General features: G+C 44.8%; 1 protein-coding gene across 2 annotated transcripts in view; it reads right to left on the bottom strand.

The window, feature by feature from the left end:
• The window catches only part of RO60 (Ro60, Y RNA binding protein), a 121980-nt gene that overhangs the window by 42644 nt on the left and 59008 nt on the right, over nt 1-20328 (bottom strand). For both annotated transcript variants that reach the window (XM_030205676.1, XM_030205677.1), the window contains exons 6-7: nt 14470-14586; nt 13851-13964 (exon numbers count right to left, since the gene is read on the bottom strand). In XM_030205676.1, the coding sequence (XP_030061536.1) occupies nt 13851-13964; nt 14470-14586 (231 nt within the window). The remainder of the gene's footprint in view (nt 1-13850; nt 13965-14469; nt 14587-20328) is intronic.

Genomic DNA, 20328 nt, shown 5'->3' with positions numbered 1-20328 from the left:
TGGGTATGTTGTTCAGTAGGTTTAGTGGGAATTTTATTGTAATTTAATTGTAGTGATTTTTAAATTGCATTTTGCTGCAAGATTTTGTAACTGAAATACATGAATAATCAAACTGAATAAATTAACTAAAAAAGCAATAAGATACCTCATGAAACTAATGACCAGCAGATTGAAAATAAACAGTAGAAAGTATTTTTTCCCAAGCTGTGGGATTTGTTGCCAGAGGACATGGTCAAAGCGATTAACATAGGGGGGGTTCAAAAGAGATTTGGACAGGTTCTTTGAAGAACAGTTCATAAAAAAATTGTTAGGGAAACTGCCAGTTACTTGTGACACAGACTGGTCACCATCAGACACAGAATACTGGGCTCAATGTCTAACTCTGCATGGCTTTTCTCATATTCCTACATACAACACTTAATGGACGTTTTGTTTCAGTTTTCTCATTGCTTATATGCCATGACAAACTAAATCCTATTATTGTTTTTTTTATTTTTATTTTACACTGTGTTTACAATTAAAAAAATAAAAAGAAATAAGAAATATACCAGAAACATAAAGCAAAAAACAAACAAACAAAAACCAAAGAAAAAAGAAAATTTGTTTATTAATTCATTGGGATTTTGCTCACACCTTTTCAGCAGTAGCTCAAGATGAGTTACATTCAAGTACAGTAGAACTTATCATTATATTTTAAGTAAGATTTCAAGACTAAGGGGTATATACTGAGCATGGTTTAAGCACATTTAAACCATGCTTAATTGGCCAGCCACAATATTCAGCAACACTTATCCAGGCAGTGCCAATAAATATTGGCTCTGATTGTCCAGGCACAATTTGGGCAGTGCTGAGGCAGTCTGGGGTTGGAGTCAGGGTGGAACTGGGAGTTACACAGGGATTGGCAATATTCAGTGTCTATGCCCAGAATAAGAGTCAGAAGACTGAACAGGAAAAGTAACTAAAGATGGATGTAACAGAGGGCCATAATAGAACGTCGCCGGCGAATTAGATTGCCGGTGATCTATTTTGGCGGCAGCGCTACAGCTGGCCAGAACCGTATTCTCGAAAAAGATGGCCGGCCATCTTTTTTTTCAATAATACGGTTTAGCCCAGCCAAATGCCAGAGTTCACCGGGGTTGAGATGGCCGGTTTTGTTTTTCAGCGATAATGGAAAAAAATGCCGACGATCTCCAACCCGGCGACATCCAAGGAATTAGGTTGTGGGAGGAGCCAGCATTTGTAGTGCACTGGTCCCCCTCACATGCCAGGACACCAAGTGGGCACCCTAGGGGTCAGTGCGGTGGACTTCAGAAAAAGCTCCCACATGCATAGCTCCTTTACTTTGGGTGCTGAGCCCCCCAACCCCCCCCCCCCCCAAAAAAAAAGAAAAACCCACTACCCACAAATGTACAACACTACTGTAGCTCTTAGGGGTGAAGGGGCAACTACATGTGGGTACAGTGGGTTTTGGAGGGCTCCCATTACCAGCACAAGTGTTACAGGTAGGAGGGGGGTGGGCCTGGGTCCGCCTGCCTTAAGTGCATTGTGGTACCCACTAAAAGTGCTCCAGGGACCTGCATACACGCAGGCCTCTAGGACTTGTTGCTGCTGTATAACCTTGGCACACCAGTTGACACCTGAAGACTAATCTCTTTGAAAAAATCCTTTATTTGAATAAGCACGTTTACTCACAGTTAACTGCAGATCAGAGGTTGTGCCCCACTGGCAAAGAGTCTCCTGGTACTAAGATTAGCAGTAGGTCAGAGCTGGCAGAATGGTGTACAATGCCCTCTTTCAGCAACATTCAAGGTAATAACTAAGTTCTCTAACGTGGGTAACACATGAAAGGGATCTAAAACTGGCTTACAAATATGGCCACTACCTCATGGACTACCGGAAACAAAACAGGGCACACTCTGACCCAGTTAGCAGGGGGAAAAGCACCATGGGAGTAGAGCCCACAACCCTACACCCACCACAATACATTGCTGATGTGACTCTGCAGTGCACCTAACAGAAAAGGTGTCACACTCACCCGAGAGCCACATCACAACCACGAAAAGGCTGTCAGAGGATAGAACACATTCTGCTGTCATGGAAGTGGGTATGGCATTTGAGGCTGGCATAGAGGCTGGCAAAATATGTTTATAATTGTGTTTTTTAGGGTGGGAGGGGGTCATCCCAGATTCCTTCTGGTGGTCATCTGGTCAGTTGGGGCACCTTTTTGAGGCTTGGTCGTGAAAATAAAAGGACCAAGTAAACCCCGGCGAAATACTGCTTAACGCCGCTTTTTTTTGTTCCATTATCCGCGAAAGCTGGCCATCTGGTAGCCACGCCCATGCCCCGCCTTCGCTAAGCCACTGACACACCCACTTGAACTTTCACCTGCGAGGCGATGGGAAAGCGGCGATGCTGTCAAAAACGCCGCTTTCGATTATACCAATTTCGCCGCTTTTAAGAAATCGCCGGCCATCTCCCGATTTATGTCAGGAAATGGCCGGCGATCACTTTAGAAAATAAGCCTGATAGTAACATAGTAGATGACGGCAGAAAAAGACCTGCATGGTCCATCCAGTCTGCCCAACAAGATAAAATCATATGTGCTACTTTTTGTGTATATCTTACCTTGATTTGTATCTGTCATTTTCAGGGCACAGACTGTAGAAGTCTGCCCAGCACTAGCCCTGCCTCCCAACCACCAACCCTTCCTCCCCCCACCAGCTCCGCAACCCAATTTCGGCTAAGCTTCTGAGGATCCATTCCTTTTGCACAGGATTCCTTTATGTATATCCCACGCATGTTTGAGTTCCGTTACCGTTTTCATCTCCACCACCTCCCGCGGGAGGGCATTCCAAGTATCCACCACTCTCTCTGTGAAAAAATACTTCCTGACGTTTTTCTTGAGTCTGCCCCCCTTCAATTTCATTTCATGTCCTCACGTTCTACCGCCTTCCCATCTCCGGAAAAGGTTCGTTTGCGGATTAATACCTTTCAAATATTTGAACGTCTGTATCATATCACTCCTGTTTCTCCTTTCCGCCAGGGTATACATGTTCAGGTCAGCAAGTCTCTCCTCGTACGTCTTGTAACACAAATCCCATACCATTCTCGTATCTTTTCTTTGCACCGCTTCAATTCTTTTTACATCCTTAGCAAGATATGGCCTCCAAAACTGAACACAATACTCCAGATGGGGCCTCACCAATGACTTGTACAGGGGCATCAACACCTCCTTTCTTCTGCTGGTCACACCTCTCTCTATACAGCCTAGCAACCTTCTAGCTAAGGCCACCGCCTTGTTACACTGTTTCGTTGCTTTAAGATCCTCAGATACTATCACCCCAAGATCCCTCTCCCAGTCCGTACATATCAGACTCTCACCGCCTAACACATATATCTCTCATGGATTTCTACTCCCTAAGTGCACCACTTTGCATTTCTTCACATTGAATTTTAATTGCCAAACCTTAGACCATTCTTCTAGCTTCCGCAGATCCTTTTTCATGTTTTCCACTCCCCTCTCGGGTGTCCACTCTGTTACAAATCTTAGTATCATCCGCAAATAGGCAAACTTTACCTTCTAACCGTTCGGCAATGTCACTCACAAATATATTGAACAGAATCGGCCCCAGCACCAATCCCTGAGGCACTCCACTACTTACGTTTCCTCATCCGAGCGAACTCCATTAACCACCACCCTCTGTCGTCTGTCCGTCAACCAGTTCCTAATCCAGTTCACCACTTTGGGTCCTATCTTGAGCCCGTCCAGTTTATTTAAGAGCCTCCTGTGGGGGACCGTGTCAAAAGCTTTGCTAAAATCTAAGTAGATTACGTCTATAGCACGTCAATGATTCAATTCTCCAGTTACCCAATCAAAAAATTCAATGAGATTTCCCTGGCACGATTTCCCTTTGGTAAAACCATGCTGTCTCGGATTCTGCAACTTATTGGCTTCCATGAAATTCACTATCCTTTCCTTCAGCATCGCTTCCATTACATTTCCAAAACCCAAGTGAGGCTTACCGGCCTGTAGTTTCCAGCTTCTTCCCTATTATCACTTTTGTGAAGAGGGACCACATCCGCCGTTCTCCAATCCCTGTAGAGCTGTGGTTCTCAACCAGTGCATAGGGACACACTGGTGTGTTACAAAGAGGAGGAAGGTGCGACATTTAAATTTGGCATGGGATAGCAAGTCTGTGCTTTTCTTAACAACTATCTGTGCCTGCAAGTTGGGAGGGCCAGAACCAGAGTCAGGTACTTGATTGGCCCCTATTTTTGCTTCCCCAGTTCCCCCAATGATTAACTGCTACCACCAACCTCAACTGGAAATGTTACAGGTCTGTTGTCCATAGGTTTTATTTATTTACAAATTTCTATCCCACTCTATCCACAATTATAGGCAGTAACAATTGTAACATACACAGTACTATCAATGAGAAACCATATAACCACAATCTGTTTGCTACAAGCTGGCCGATCTTCAAAGTAATTTAGCCAGCCGCTGACTGGTTAAATCGCTTGGTTGGGGCTATCTGCTAATTTTCAGCGGCATTTAACTGGCTAGGTGCTGCTGAAATTCACAGTTTGCGCCTAACTCAAAGCTGGCTATGTTGGGGGTGTTCCAGGGGCGAAGTCAGCACATGGTCACTTAAGTGCTGATATTCAGCCCTTCTGCGTACGTGGAGAACTCAATAGATCCCACGGCACGTAAAATAGAAACAAAAAGGTGGGAATATGAGCCAGGCTATCCAATAATTGGACCTGAAGTTTAAAATAAACAAAATTTAATAATATTCAAACAAATAATATTAACAAAATTCCACATTAAAAATGGAGCTTACATTGTAATTGTTTTTGCAACGTGCATCGTCAGACGGATCATTTAACAAACGGTCTTTTTAAAGACCATTTTAAAATCCTTGTCTGCACTTTTCTCATTCGTGACTTGAGTTCTCATCATCACGTTACTTGATGATCATATTTTATCATCGTCACTAGCCACAAGACTCCTGATGTAGGCCATCCGGCCGAAACACAACGTTGTGTTGAGTCATTTTTAATGTGGAATTTTGTTATTATTATTTGTTTGAATATTATTACATTTTATTTTAAACTTCAGGTCCAATTATTGGATAGCCTGGCTCATATTCCCACCTTTTTGTTTTTTCTGATATTCAGCCCTTACCACATAAATGTCTGTTCTATATTTATGTGCTACCCCATGGCCACCTAAGTGCTGAATATCAACTGAAGTAGCTTTGTGTTAGCTGGCTCAAAAATAACTGGATAATCAAAGCCGAAGCCCAGACAGGGCCAGCTTTGAATATCCAAGAATAACTCCGTCAGCAGTGAGCAAAACACTCTCTGCCGTTGGTTGAATATCAGGGTCATAGTTCCTAAGTAGCATAATTGCAGTGTTTGGATAACTTCCTAAAAGAAAAGTCCATAAACCATTATTAACATGGACTTGGGGAAAATCCACTGCTTATTTCTAGGATAAACAGAATAAAATTTATTTTACGGTTTTGGGATCTTGCCAGGTACTTGTAACCTGGATTGGCCACTATTGGAAACAGGATACTGGGCTTGATGGACCTTTTGTCTGTCCCAGTATGGCAACGCTTATGTTCTTATGAGTTTTGTGTTACTTCACAGCATGTGGCAGCGGAGGGATTTTCTGCTGCTGATACTGAGGAGACGTCAGAATTTTAATAAATATTTTTGTTTGACAAGCTGTAAGAGGAAACATCCTAACTCTATGCTCTGTATAGACTCTAGAATGGGTAAACATTTCTTGATGCTGACAGTAAGATTAACCTGTATTTTATCTACCATTCAACTCAGTATCAAAAACATGTATGCAACACATCAGTGTACCAATCGTAAATATAGGCTAGGCTATTACTGTTCAATCTGTATTAAAGATATGCTTCAACATACAAACTCTGTAACTGTATACCTTGTTGTACGTAAGCCACATTGGACCCACCAATAGGTGGGAAAATGTGGGATATAAATTCAATAAATAAATAAATCAAAGTTGATGAATAAGACTGCATTTAAAATTTTGATCTTTGGCTGCATTCAGAGCAAACTGAGAAAAGTGAAATTTCACATACAGATTATTCATTTTGTGGGAATGATTCAAGCAGTTGCTTGTATTAATGTTTGATAAAGCTCCATGTCCCTGACAATATTATAAGAAAAGTGGGGAGATTTTTTTAAGCCAGTGATTGAAAAGTGGGGAGAATGAACAATATTGTGAGGCTACCTTTATATCTGAGTCTTTTTCCTACCATGAAGAAATTAGTTAAGATTTACTACCTCATGGTACGTTTAGACTGCCACAGAAGTTTAGAACTATAAATTTAAAAATACAGTGGTGTTTTTATTTGCAACACATCAGCCTCAGAATTCTGACTGATAAGGTAAGTGAAGTTTTAAAACTTCTTTGAGAAAAAATAAAATGTAATAACTTTAATTTTAACAATAGTTTATAAATTGTTTTAAGAATATTTTACATTTCCCTTGCATCAATTTTAACAATGAAATATCCAGGCCCCCTCACCCGGATATTCTGCTTGCAACAGTCAGCATTTTTGACTGCAGGGAACTTCTCTTCCTACAATCCCACTAAAACTCCCCTCCCCAACTTCAAATACAGTCATGGTTCCAGTTAGTACCTTCAGCCATTTCAATATACCTTCTAAAGCTGATTTGAGCTATTTGATCACTTCTATGAGGACAACCACTGCACCTACTGACCCCATCCTAACTTCATTATTTAAACGCTCCTTGGATTCTTTATGACCATTTCTCCATGCTATGATTGTCAAAAGCCTAACCTTAGGGCTCTTCCCAGACATCTGGAAACTTGCTACCATTCGCCCAAAGGTCAAGGGCTTGTCTGGTTCTACTGCAGAGCCACACAATTACAGGCCATGCCAATCTTCCATTTACATCCAAAATTGTGGAAGCTGTAGTAAATGAATAGCTTCTTGACTTTATTTCCAAAACCTCAGTTCTTCACCCAAACCAAACAGCATTCCAGAAACAACACAGCACAGAAAACTTCTCTGAAAGGTGTTACAACTTTTCTCTGCTACTATCTTGATCAACACAAATCAGATCTTCTTCTATCATTAGATCTTTCAGCAGCTTTTGATCTGGTCGACCACTCTGTTACATAAGGAAAAGACCAAGGGTCCATCGAGCCCAGCATCCTGTCCACGACAGCGGCCAATCCAGGCCAAGGGCATCTGGCGAGCTTCCCAAACGTACTACTACTACTTAACATTTATAAAGCGCTACCAGGGTTACACAGCGCTGTACAATTTAACACAGAGGACAGTCCCTGCTCGAAGGAGCTTACAATCCAAAGGATAAAAAAGTGCAGTCAATCAAATTGGGGCAGTCTAGATTTCCTGAATAGATGAATAATGGTTAGGTGCCGAAAGCGACATTGAAGAGGTGGGCTTTGACCAAGGATTTGAAGATGGGCAGGGAGGGGACTTGGCGTATGGGCTCAGGGAGTTTATTCCAAGCATAGGGTGAGGCGAGGCAGAAAGGGCGGAGCCTGGAGTTGGCGGTGGTGGAGAAGGGTACTGAGAGGGATTTGTCCTGTGAGCAGAGGTTACGGGTAGGAGCGTAAAGGGAGATGAGGGTAGAGAGGTAATGAGGGGCTGCAGATTGAGTGCATTTGTAGGTTAATAAGAGAAGCTTGAATTGTATGCGGTACCTGATCGGAAGCCAGTGAAGTGACTTGAGGAGAGGGGTGATATGAGCATATCGGTCTAGGCAGAAGATAAGACGCGCAGCAGAGTTCTGAACGGATTGAAGGGGGGATAGATGGTTAAGTGGGAGGCCAGTCAGGAGTAGGTTGCAGTAGTCAAGGCGAGAGGTAATGAGAGAGTGGATGAGAGTACGGGTGGTGTGCTCAGAGAGGAAAGGGTGAATTTTGCTGCTGGATATGCGCGGAGGAGAGGGAGGAGTCGAAGATGACTCCGAGGTTGCGGGCAGATGAGACGGGGAGGATGAGGGTGTTATCGACTGAAATAGAGAGTGGAGGGAGAGGAGAAGTGGGTTTGGGTGCAAAGACAATGAGTTCTGTCTTGGCCATATTCAGTTTCAGGTGGCAGTTGGACATCCAAGCAGCAATGTCGGATAAGCAGGCCGATACTTTGGCCTGGGTTTCCGCAGTGATGTCAGGTATGGAGAGATAAAGCTGGGTGTCGTCAGCATAAAGATGATATTGGAAACCATGAGATGAGATCAGCGAGCCCAGGGAAGAGGTGTAGATTGAGAAAAGAAGGGGTCCAAGGACAGATCCCTGAGGAACACCAACAGAGAGCGGGATGGGGGTAGAGGAAGATCCATGAGAATGTACTCTGAAGGTGCGGTGGGAGAGACAAGAGGAGAACCCGGAGCGGATAGAGCCCTGGAATCCAAATGAGGATAGTGCGGCAAGGAGTAGATTATGATTGACAGTGTCAAAGGCGGTGGATAGGTCGAGGAGGATGAGGATGGAGTAGTGACCTTTGGATTTTGCAAGGGTCATTACAGACTTTAGTGAGTGCCGTTTCTGTCGAGTGTAGAGGGCGAAAACCGGATTGCAGCGGATCGAGGATGGCATGAGAGGAGAGAAAATCAAGGCAGCGGCTGTGAATGGCGCATTCAAGTATCTTGGAGAGGAAGGGTAGGAGGGAGATGGGGCGGTAGTTGGAAGGACAGGTAGGGTCTAGTGATGGTTTTTTGAGGAGTGGTGTGACTACAGCATGCTTGAAGGAGTCAGGGACAGTTGCAGTGGAGAGAGAGAGGTTAAGGATATGACAGATGGGGGGGGGTGACAGTAGGAGAGATGGTGTTTAGTAAGTTAGTGGGGATGGGATCAGAGGAACAGGTGGTGCATTTCGAGGAGGAAAGAAGGTGGGCGGTTTCCTCCTTGGTGATATCAGGAAAAGAGGAGAAGGAGGCCTGGGTTGGTTGGTTGAGGGAGTGGGTTAAAGGGTGAAGAGGAGGAGGTGGCTTGGTAGTGAATTTGAGGTTGATCTTCTGCACCTTGTCGCAGAAGTAGTCAGCCAGTGATTGAGGAGAGAGTGCGGGGGGGGGGGGGGGGGGGGGGGGGGGGGAGCGGAGGGCACTTTGAGGAGGGAGTTGAGGGTGGCGAAGAGACAATGAGGGTTGGAGCCGAGAGAATTTGTCAATTGGGTGTAATAGTCCTGTTTGGCATGGAATAGGGAGGACTGGAAGGAGGATAGCATGAATTTGTAATGAATGAAGTCGGTATGGGTGTGAGATTTCCTCCAGAGGCGTTTAGCAGATCAGGCGCAGGAGTGAAGGTATCGGATGCAAGGTGTCAGCCAGGGCTGGGGATTAGTATGCCTTGTGGGACGGGGGGATGGATGGTGCAAGGGTGTCCACAGCAGAGGAGAGAGTGGCGTTGTAAGCAGAGACAGCCTTGTCGACAGATTCGGAGGAGTCTTAGACTGGTTTACCTCGCTTCTCACCGATCGCACATATACTATGTCCTTTAACGGTTCCACATCCAAGACATTTAAACCCAGAATAGTGGCCCCTCAAGGATCCCTTCTTTCACCAATGCTTTTCAACATCTTTCTTGCTCCCCTTCTAACTCTGGCACAAACTCTAGGACTCACAATGTATGTGTATGCCGACGATATCCAAATTCTCTTTCCCTTGGACTCTTGATCCTCTCTAGATGTTACCACTCTGAACAATAAGCTAACAATGATTACGGATCGGCTCTGTGATAATCATCTGGTGTTAAACCCTTCAAAATCTAAATTAATTATTTTCTCAAGAGTAATAAACCCACAATTGCCCATACCTATTCTTCTCTCAGGCTTTCCGGTCCCTCAGATGGATACAGTTCATATTCTTGGGTTTCTCTTAGACTCTGAACTCTCTTTTGGTCCTCAGATTTCTCAGGTAGTACACAGTTGCTTCTACAAACTACGGTTAATTCGTTCCATACAAACCTTGTTATCCCCATCTGCATTTAATACCCTAGTTCATTCTTTGGTCATAACACAACTGAATTACTTTATCAAGGCATTAGAATAAAAGAAATGCACTGTCTCCAGATTATACAAAATACAGCTATCAGACTAATAACTAAGAATAGGAAATTTGATCATGTCACATCTCACCTCAAAGATGCATACTGGCTCCCCATATATCGTTACCTTTAAAATTCTGTTACTAGTCTTCAAAATCGTATCTGTTAATGAACCGTTGTATTTCTCTTGACTTCTAATTCCATATTGTCCAAACCGAACATTACATTCCTCTCAACAAAACTAATTAATCATTCCCAGTTACTGCATTCTAATTCATGAACACATCAGAGATTTTAATCTTTTCTGTGCAAGGACTCTATCTTTGGAATGCTCTTACCCTTTCACTCAGGCTTCTATCCGCTTTACCTAATTTTAAAACTGAACTTAAAAAGTCACCTATTCGCAGAGGCTTATAAGTAATCCTTTTCTGCATGACTGAAGAAGATGGCCATTTTGCAGTAGAGCATCCCTAATGTTTTATCCCTCCCCCCCACTATCTTGAATGTAGTTCTTCCCCTGCTCCTACTGTATAATGTCCTTGTCTGTTGTCTTTAACTATCAATTCCCTGCTTTCTTTTTAGACTGTAAACTGCCCTGACAGCTCCCAAAGGGAAGGGTAGTAAATGCTGAATAAACTTGGAAACTATAGGCAGAATTAGGTTCCAATATTCAGTGCTAGCACCTATCCGGGTATCAACGCTGAATATCCAGGAATTTGGCGGAGTTCAGAAGTTATCTGAGTATGGGCAATATTCAATTCCAAACCTGGAACTGGTATATATGGATAGCTAACTGGGCATAAGACTGTGTTATATGTGGTTCAACATACCCAGTTAGTTATCTGGACCCCAGTACTAAATATCCGAGTGCCTGGATAATTTGGGTCCGCCCAATAGACTGTTCCTGGACTTCTTCAGCCAGTGGTGTGCTGGAGCCGGCTCGCACCGGCTCGCAAGAGCCGCTTGTTAAATTTTGACAGCTCTTGCGATTGTTGTACGGGGCGAGCCGGCTCCATTGCACGAGGTAAGCATGGCAGAAGGGCGCCATGCTTACCTCCCCTCCCGCTCCCATCCATGTCTAGTGATGTCCTTCGTCCCCCCATCCTCCCCTGCCGCTTCCATCCGTCAGTTTCAATTACCTGCCTCGAAGCGCCGCTTTATCTAAGGCCTGCCTGCTGCCCGTCTCCAGCTGCCTTCCCTGCTTGCTTCTCAGGAGTTCGGTTCGCGCCCTTAGTCCCGCCTTCTGACGTCATTTCCTTTTCCCGTGGCGGGACTAAGGGCGCGAACCGAACTCCTGAGAAGCAAGCAGGGAAGGCAGCTGGAGACGGGCAGCAGGCAGGCCTTAAATAATGCGGCACTTCGAGGCAGGTAATTGAAACTGACGGATGGGAGCGGCAGGGGAGGATGGGGGGGCGAAGGACATCGCTAGACCTGGATGGGAGCGGGAGGGCAGGGGAGGGAGGAGAACTGCTGGGCATGGATGGGCAGGGGAGAGAATTGCTGGGCATGGATGGGCAGGGGAGAGAATTGCTGGGAATGGATGGGCAGAGGGAAGCAGGGGAGAGAATTGCTGGGCATGGATGGGCAGAGAAGAGAATTGCTGGGCATGGATGGGCAGAGGAGGGCAGGGGAGAGAAGAGAATTGCTGGGTATGGATGGATAGAGAGGGGCAGGGGAGAGAGGAGAGTTTCAGGACATGGATGGAGGGGAGAGCAAGAGAAATTCTGGACATGGATGGAGGGGAGGGAAGGCAGAGAGAAGAAATGCTGGACATGGAGGGAAGATAGAGGAAGGAGATTAGATGAGGGAAAAGGAAGTGAGGAGAGAAACTGCACATGGATGGAGAAAATAGGCAGAAGCTGGATCCACTGTACAGTCAAGTATGCGGAGGACCAGAAATGAAGAAGAAAGGAGGAAAGAAAAGAAATAAATGGAAAGGAAGCCCTGGAAACGGAGTCAAGGGAACAGATAGAGAGCAGCAGAATCAGATACTGGACCAGCATGATCAGAGAAACAAAGTCACCAGACAACAAAGGTAGAAAAAAAAATTTATTTTCATTATAGTGTTTGGAATATGTCCACATTGAGAATCAGGTGCTGAACGTTAAAAGTTTATGTTTATTTACTTATTTATGGCATTTTATCCCATATTAAACATGAATTAGATTGGAACCTGGGATTATTTAATTTTTTTTTCATGGAGAGAGTAATGTGTTGGCCGCGGCCCCCCCCCCCCCGGGTATAGCCAGCTCTGCAATTTTTTTTTTGGGGGGGGGGGCGCAGAGGTGGGTGTGGGGCGCAGTGGTGGACGGGGGGCCGCCGAGGTGGACCAGGGAGAGAGCCTGTTGTTAAAAATTTACCAGCACACCACTGTCTTCAGCCCTAATTGGATACCGCCACAGTGGCCAGTGCTAATATCCAGTGGCACTATCCGGTTATGTTTCACTGAATATTAATGGTTGGGCAACTCAGTATGATTTAACCTGGTTAAATTGTTTTGAATAACAAGGCAGGATTTCTTTTTTTGTTCAGCTGTGAATTTTACTGTTCACTGTGTCAAGCACATGAACATCATTTATCAGGTGTGTTACAACAGAAGAAAGGTGGAGATCCACTGCTGTAGAGGGAGAACAAGTTCCTTCCTGGGTGAACATGGGAGCAGTTATCTGACCCTCTATAGAGGAACCTTCTCCTGGGTCCCCCAGAGAAGCCAGAGGTCGCAAGGGAAGGGTTCTGCTTTCGTGGCTCAATGAGGGACCTGACTCCAGAGGGAGAGTTTAAAGTGCTGAAATCATCTGGACCTCCAGATACCAATTGGGCATGCTTGTCCATAGGGCATTTACTTGAGGAAATTAAACTTTTCTTAAATTTTGCTCTTTTCCATAGTCTAAACAATTGACCTGTACAAACCTTTTTCATATATCAAGCCTTACATGCTATACAGTTAAAACTCACTGCTAGAAAAGTTATGGCTGCTTCTCAACTCCTTGCAGCTCCAAGGGATGTGTGAAGTTATTTGAGAGAGGAGAGGACAGGAGGCGAGGTGGTGACTCCACCTGTGAGTGAGTAAGGTTCTGGGGTGGAGAGACTTGGTTGGTGAGTGCAGAGAGAGTGACGCCATCCTAACACCCTGACTTCTGCCTAAAAAAATCCAAGGCTGCTGCAGCAGGTGACTGCAGGCATGTGCCCGAAGGGGTTCACCTTTATACTGTTAATAGAATCCTGAAAGAGCAGCGTTAATTCGAGAAGAAAACAATGTTTTTTAAAATTAAGTTACTCACATCCTTTATTATGCATGTAATTTGTCTCATATTTCTCCTGCACCGTCTGCGGCCCCAGCTAAATCCCTCCGATCATAATGCTGAGTAAGGCCTGACAGGACCAAAGAATCCAGAATTCATTACTCACTATCCCCTCAAAATTACACAATTTGTGTTATTAAAATGTCTTTTTTCTTCTTCAAGGTATATAACTGAGAGTCTATGCTCATCAAGTCTGGACTCAGCACACTTCATTGAAGTTGTAAGAATTATTTATCTAGTACAGGATAATTTTACTTTATTATTGTTGAACAAGGGCAATAGGTTTGCAAACATATTTCCATGTACTTACTTTTTATGGTACATGGGTGCAATGACTCCTTTCCCTATACAGCATAGAATCTATGTCAGTACATGACACACAGGCAAGGAAGTGACTAATACAAGATAACAGGAACTGAAAGAGCTAGGAGATGGACTTGCCATCCGGGGTTGCTGCTTCCTATACATACCTCCTGCATTTTCTCCAAGACTTCTGGTAAGGTCATGTCCACTGTTATGGGACATAGAAACATTTCATATGAAAAGGCAACTATATGGGAATCCTTCTCTGTGCGTGCCACAACCTGTGAAAGAGAGGTTGAACATTTCAAGACCAATAAAGTGGAAAGTCAGGTTTACTGCCAACAGTACTTAGTGAATTAATGGCTTTGTTAAACATTAAAACAAATGCTAAGAGCCTTTGTTACTGGCATACCCCAGACCTTCAGTCAAAGATGAACAGATATCCCCAGCCTCTCACTTACTCTGTAACATTGCTATTTCTAAATACTGCTGCAGCTGGGCTTCCACGGCATCATGCTTATCTGCATGTCACTTCTAGATAAGCAAGAAGAACCTCAGATGCAATGATATTCAGAGCACTAGGTGCACTGGGTAGAACAGAAGGTAATGCACACAGAGGGCTATCCGAATGAGAAAACACTATTTCAATAGTCAGTACGGATGAGAATTACAGGCAGCTATTTCTTAGCAGGTACAAGGTGGGTAAACTGTCCAGGAAAAACTACTATAGACACCATGCCATCTTCATTCAGTACACAAATAATCATCCAGGGATCTGTTCCTTACCATGCACATTGATGCAGCCACAGTGCTAGCATTAAGTACGCTTCCCAAAACTTTCTGCTCCATAGACCCACTGACATCAATCGCTAGCAAGAAACGCTTTCCAGTTGGCTCAACTGTCTACAAAACAAAACACATCTTGATGAAGTGCTGAGGCAGGACCTGTTACTACTGGGAAGGAATCTGAACTTATGAGTATTTACATGCTGGGAATTGTCTTTTCAGTAGGCACTAATTGTTTTCAGTTTGACTTAGTTCTCTCTTTTCCCCAAGTCAAACTGAAAACAATTAGTGCCTACTGAAAATTCTGAGTTTATTTAGAGGGGCATTTTCAAAAGGGACGTCCAAGTTTTGATGAGGACATCCTCACAAAACGTCCCCATCCAGGGGTGGGGGAACCCGATTTTTTGAAACAAGATGGACATCCATCTTTCGTTTCGATAATACGGTCGGGGACGCCCAAATCTTGAAATTTAGGTCGTCCTTAGAGATGGTCATCCCTAGACTTGGTTGTTTCTGATTTTCGTCGATAATCAAAACCAAGGATGTACATCTCAGAAATGACCAAATGCAAGCCATTTGGTCATGGGAGGAGCCAGCATTTGTAGTGCACTGGTCCCCCTGACATACCAGGACACCAACCGGGCACTGCAGTGGACTTCATAAATTGCTCCCAGGTACATAGCTCCCTTACCTTGTGTGTTGAGCCCCCCAACCCCCCCTAAAACCCACTACCCACAACTGTACACCACTACCATAGCCCTTACAGGTGAAGGGGGGCACCTAGATGTGGGTACAGTGGGTTTGTTGTGGGCTCGCTGTTTCCTCCACAAACGTAACAAGTAGGGGGGGATGGGCCTGGGTCCACCTGCCTGAAGTGCACTGCACCCACTAAAACTGCTCCAGGGACCTGCATACTGCTGTGATGGACCTGAGTATGACATCTGAGGCTGGCATAGAGGCTGGCAATCAATATTTTTAAAGATGTTTTTTGAGGGTGGGAGGGGGTTAGTGACCACTGGAGGAGTAAGGGGAGGTCATCCCCGATTCTCTCTGTTGGTCATCTGGCCATTTCAGGCAACTTTTTGTGCCTTGGTCGTAAGAAAAACACGACCAGGTAAAGTCGTCCAAGTGTTCGTCAGGGGCATCTTTGTTTCTTTCAATTATGGGTCGAGGACGTCCTAGTGTTAGGCACACCCAAGTCCCGCCTTCACTACGCCTCCAATAAGCCCCCTTGAACTTTGGTCGTCCCTGTGACGGAAAGCAGTTGGGGACGTCCAAAATCGTCTTTCGATTACACCGATTTATGTCGAAAGATGGGCATCCTTCTCTTTCGAAAATGAGCCCATTAGTCAGTTCAAACATAGCTTACCTGCAAAAACTTTCTGATCAGTGTTTTGACTCCTACCCCAACTCAATCCAGGATCAATCTTTGATTTATAGGCTGTAAGCCAATTAAAAGAATAGCAAAGACATTTTCATCTCAAGGTTTAGTTGAGAACCTTCATCAGCAAATTATTAGCCCTTAGGAACAGATTAGTTCTAGGTCCTTGCAGCTTGTCACGCTTTCACAACAAGAACTAGGTTTGTGAGCCCTTGGGCCACTGCCGAGGAGCGGCAGTGGCAGGCAAAACCACCCCATACCGGAGACTAGGCAGAACAGGACTGGAACCCCGGACTGGAGTTGCAGCAGAGGCAAACAAGCAGGAATAAGCAGAGCAGGCACACTTAAACTTCACCTGCGCTTGGCCGCTTTTCACCAGGAGTTGAGCCCTTGGCTGCAGGTGGCCGGCAGGACTTACTGGGCAAGGCAGGACTGGATACCCACTAGGCTGAACCAGGACTGAGGGTCAGAGGGGAAAGGAACATACAGAGGCAGGGCAAGGAAGGGAAAGCTAAAGGGCAGGACTGAAAGCTGCAAGCAGCCACTAACACAGGAAACAAACACAGACAGACAAGGGACAGAACTAGAAGCTGCAAGCAGCCACTGAAGACAAACAACACAGAACCTAAGCACTACACAAAGAACTGCAAACAAGGAACAAGACTAAGAAACAAGCAAACCCTAAACTAAACATAGACTAACTAAAAACAGACAAGAATTTCAGGAAAGAACTAGACTGAGCAGAAGTGCAAACGCACCCCAACAAACCTCAGGGCCTTAGGCGATGCAAAGGCCCTGATATGTTAGTGCTTGTTGCACTTCAGCCTGAGTTTGATTTTTAGTTGTTTTCTGTGTCTAGTTCTGGGTTCTCTGTGTTTCTTGTTTAGTGGCTGCTTGCAGCGTTTAGTTTCTGTCCCCTAGCTTGTCCATTCCCTGCCTTGTGTTGTCTATCTATGAGTCCTAGCACAGTTTCCTGCCTTGCTGCCCATGTTCATTCCTTTTCCCTCTGACCCTCAGTCCCTGTGCTGCCTAGCTGTTATCCAGTCCTGCCCTGTCCTATAAGTCCTGCCGGCCGCCAGCAGCCAGGGGCTCAACTCCTGGTGAAAGGTGGCTATGTGCAGGTGAAGCCTAACTGTTTATCAGAGTTCTGCCTTGCCTCCGGTGTGGGGTGGTTTTGCCTGCCACTGCCGCTCCTCGGCAGTGGTCCAAGGGCTCACAAACCCAGTTCCCTGCTTGGATAGCGTAACACAGTTCATCTTGAAGCAAACATAAAATAAACATATCTAATAAGCTTAAGGCAGTGCTTTCCCTGGAAGCACTCCTATCCAGTCAGGTTTTCAGGATGACCACAGAGAATATACATGAGGCAGATTTGTATACAATTGGTCTCTAAAAAATTCAAATGTACCTCATGCATATTCATTATAGTAATCATGAAAACCTGACTGGCAAGGTGTGCCTCCAGGAGAGGGTTGAGAAGTACTGCTTAAGGGACTTAGTTTAAGTGCCCCTAGTCCCCTATCAATTTTAAATAACTAACCAACTCACCAATACTAAGATGCAAACAGCAGTCCAGAAGAGATGGGGACTATCCAGTCTATTGAGTGGAAAGCCCCATGTATGTTGGAGAAACTAGATCTTACCTGCTAAATTTCTTTCATTTAGCCCCTGCAGACCGGTCTAGATGCATACATTTTATTTTGTTATATTTGTACCCTGGGCTTTACCACTCATGGCAGGCTCAATGCGGCTTACATGGGGCAATGGAGGGTTAAGTGACTTGCCCAGAGTCACAAGGAGCTGCCTGTGCCTGAAGTGGGAATTGAACTCAGTTCCTCAGGACCAAAGTCCACCACCCTAACCACTAGGCCACTCCTCCACTCATTTATGTGCTCCAAATAGCAGATGGAAACTGAGAAGTTCTGAATGCCTTAAAACTATCCTGTGCAGTCCCAGCTAAGTCAGTATTTCATACCAGAGCCAGAAGACGATCCCCCCAAACTTCTCTCACTTGAATGCTTTTACCACCACCACCACCGGCACCAATCCAAAGGCTTCTGTGCCTGATAATTTATTTTAATATTTTTTCAACACCAATGCCTGATAAAACAGCAAAAGACCAAAAAGAAATATTGAGTTTTAAAGACCTGCACAACACTTGTGAAAGGATTCTTCCAAGAAGCATTGTTTTCTGCTGTAACCCAAACCTAATACCATTAGATGACTGAATAAGGGCAGGTTCTGGACTCATCTGGAGGGACTAAGGGAAAATTAGCAGGTATGATCTAATTTCTTCTTCCTTAGCATCCCTTCAAACTGATCCAGATGCAGGGGAAGTACCCAAGCAGTGATCATCAAAGGAGGGCCTTACTGAATCCAGCGGAACGTACCAGCACACCGAAGGCCACACCCTGAGATGCCTGCATATTCAAGCACTAATGTCTAACAAAAGAAACTGCTGCTTTAAAAATATCCAGCACAAGAATGAGAGAGCTCTTCACCCAAGAAGCCATTGGCCCCTACTAGAATGCACTTTGACAGCTTCCAGAACCAGCTAACCCTTGAGAATGTATGCCAATGCATACCTTGATCAATCGGGAAATAGTAGCTTTGGAAGCTACCTCTCTGTCCTCCAAAGAGAATGAACAAATGAGCCGTGTGCCGAAAACCCTCTATCCCACAGAGGTACTTCTGAGAGGTTCTTTTAGAATCCAAATGGTGCAACCACCACTGTTCGCAATCCTCCTTGGCTCTGCCAAAACTGGCAAAGAAATACTCTGATTGACATGAAATGTGGATACCACCTTAGGAAGAAAGGACTAAACGGGTTTCACCACTACCTTTTCCTTTGAGAATACAACAAAGGGTTCCCTACATGACAAGGCTTGCAGTTCCGAAACCCTCCTTGCTGAAGTGATAGCCCCTAAAAACAACACCTTCAAAGTGATATTCTTCACGGTACAGTATCTCCAGGGTTGAAGGAGGTGAGCACCAGAGCCGACAAGACCAAATTCAAATCTCATAAAGAGATTAGAGAATGTTGAGGAGGTCGAAGAAATCTGACCCCACAAAACAAACTACATCTGGGTGAGAAGGTAACCACTTATCCTTTACAAAGTCCCAGAAGCACACTAAGGCTGCACACTAAGCCTGGGTCAAGTCCTTATCAAGCCCATTCTGCAGGAAGTCTAAAACATCTGCAACTGATATGTCAGTGGAGCCACACTCCAGATCCTGACATCAGGTCTCAAAAATACGCCACATGCGAACACAGGCCAAGCAGGTGCACCTTTGTGATGGGCCTAAAGTTAGGCTCATTGTGGAGTCTGCACTTTAGCTGACCCCTCATTTATGGTGCAAGTTTGAGCAGCTTGCAAAAAGAGGGTGTGCTACTTGCTTACTGGACTGGTGGTTAAGAACAGTTGGAAATTGTATGTGCAGAGGGAACAAACAGAAGATGAGTCAAGGTACCTGACTAAGAAGTCACTTGTTTGTTACAGACTATAAAAGGGAAAGACCCTTTCCAAGCTGAAGTCCTCCACTGATGAGTGGAATGCAGGTATCCCAAATTACTCTCAGGCGTAGCTAAAGAGGGGCTTTCCCAGCTGAAGAGGCACTGAGATGATGCTGATGAATTTGGTGATGTATATTTAATCTTCTTCTAATAAATGTCTATATTTCTTTAGTACCTTTGTTTGTGCAAGTGTGCTTTCTTGCTTTTTCTGACTGGGATCCAAACGGACCTAGTACAACCTTCTACAGGAACTCAAAAGCACAGAATTGGCCTTACTGGAGTATCCTCGCTTTCACAGTGATGTTCTCTCAAGAGCTAAAATGGAGACAGGTTCAGCATCCTCACCCGACCTTGTACCAACAGGTCTTCCTTCAACGGTGAGCCAGATCTCCATACCAAGACCTCTTTGGCCAATAGCACCATCAGAACCACAAGGCCTCTGTGACCCTCTATCCTCTGAACCACTTGGCCCAGCAGCAGCCATGGAGGAAAAATAGAGCAGACTGCTAGAAGGAAAGAACTTAGTACAAGAACAGTGCTGGGTAGACTTCTACGGTCTGTGCCCTGAGAAAGGCAAGGACAAATCAAACTCGGGTATACATATAAAGTAACACATACCATGTAAAATGAGTTTATCTTGTTGGGCAGACTGGATGGACTGTACAGTTCTTTATCTGCCATCATTTACTATGTTACTATTGGACCAGAGCAGCTATCCCTGCAGACTATCTCCCTTCTGAGATGGAAAGAACTTGGAACTTTTGCGTTGATCGCTAATGCTATCAAATTCATTACCGGCAGCCCCAAGCGCTGCACTATACCTGAGAAGGCCCTCTCCTGAATCCTGTGCAGATTGCAAAGTGTGTCCTGTAAATTAACAACGTCCTGCACATGTAAATCATCTATTCCTTCAATATTCTGTTTAAAAATAGGTTCCAATTGTAATAAATCAAAAGGGGGCCAT

This window comes from Microcaecilia unicolor, chromosome 6 (genome assembly GCF_901765095.1).
Source record: "Microcaecilia unicolor chromosome 6, aMicUni1.1, whole genome shotgun sequence".
Classification (NCBI taxonomy): Eukaryota; Metazoa; Chordata; class Amphibia; order Gymnophiona; family Siphonopidae; genus Microcaecilia; species Microcaecilia unicolor.
Note: the sequence above shows the minus strand (reverse complement) of the source record. Positions and strands in the feature narration are given on the sequence as shown.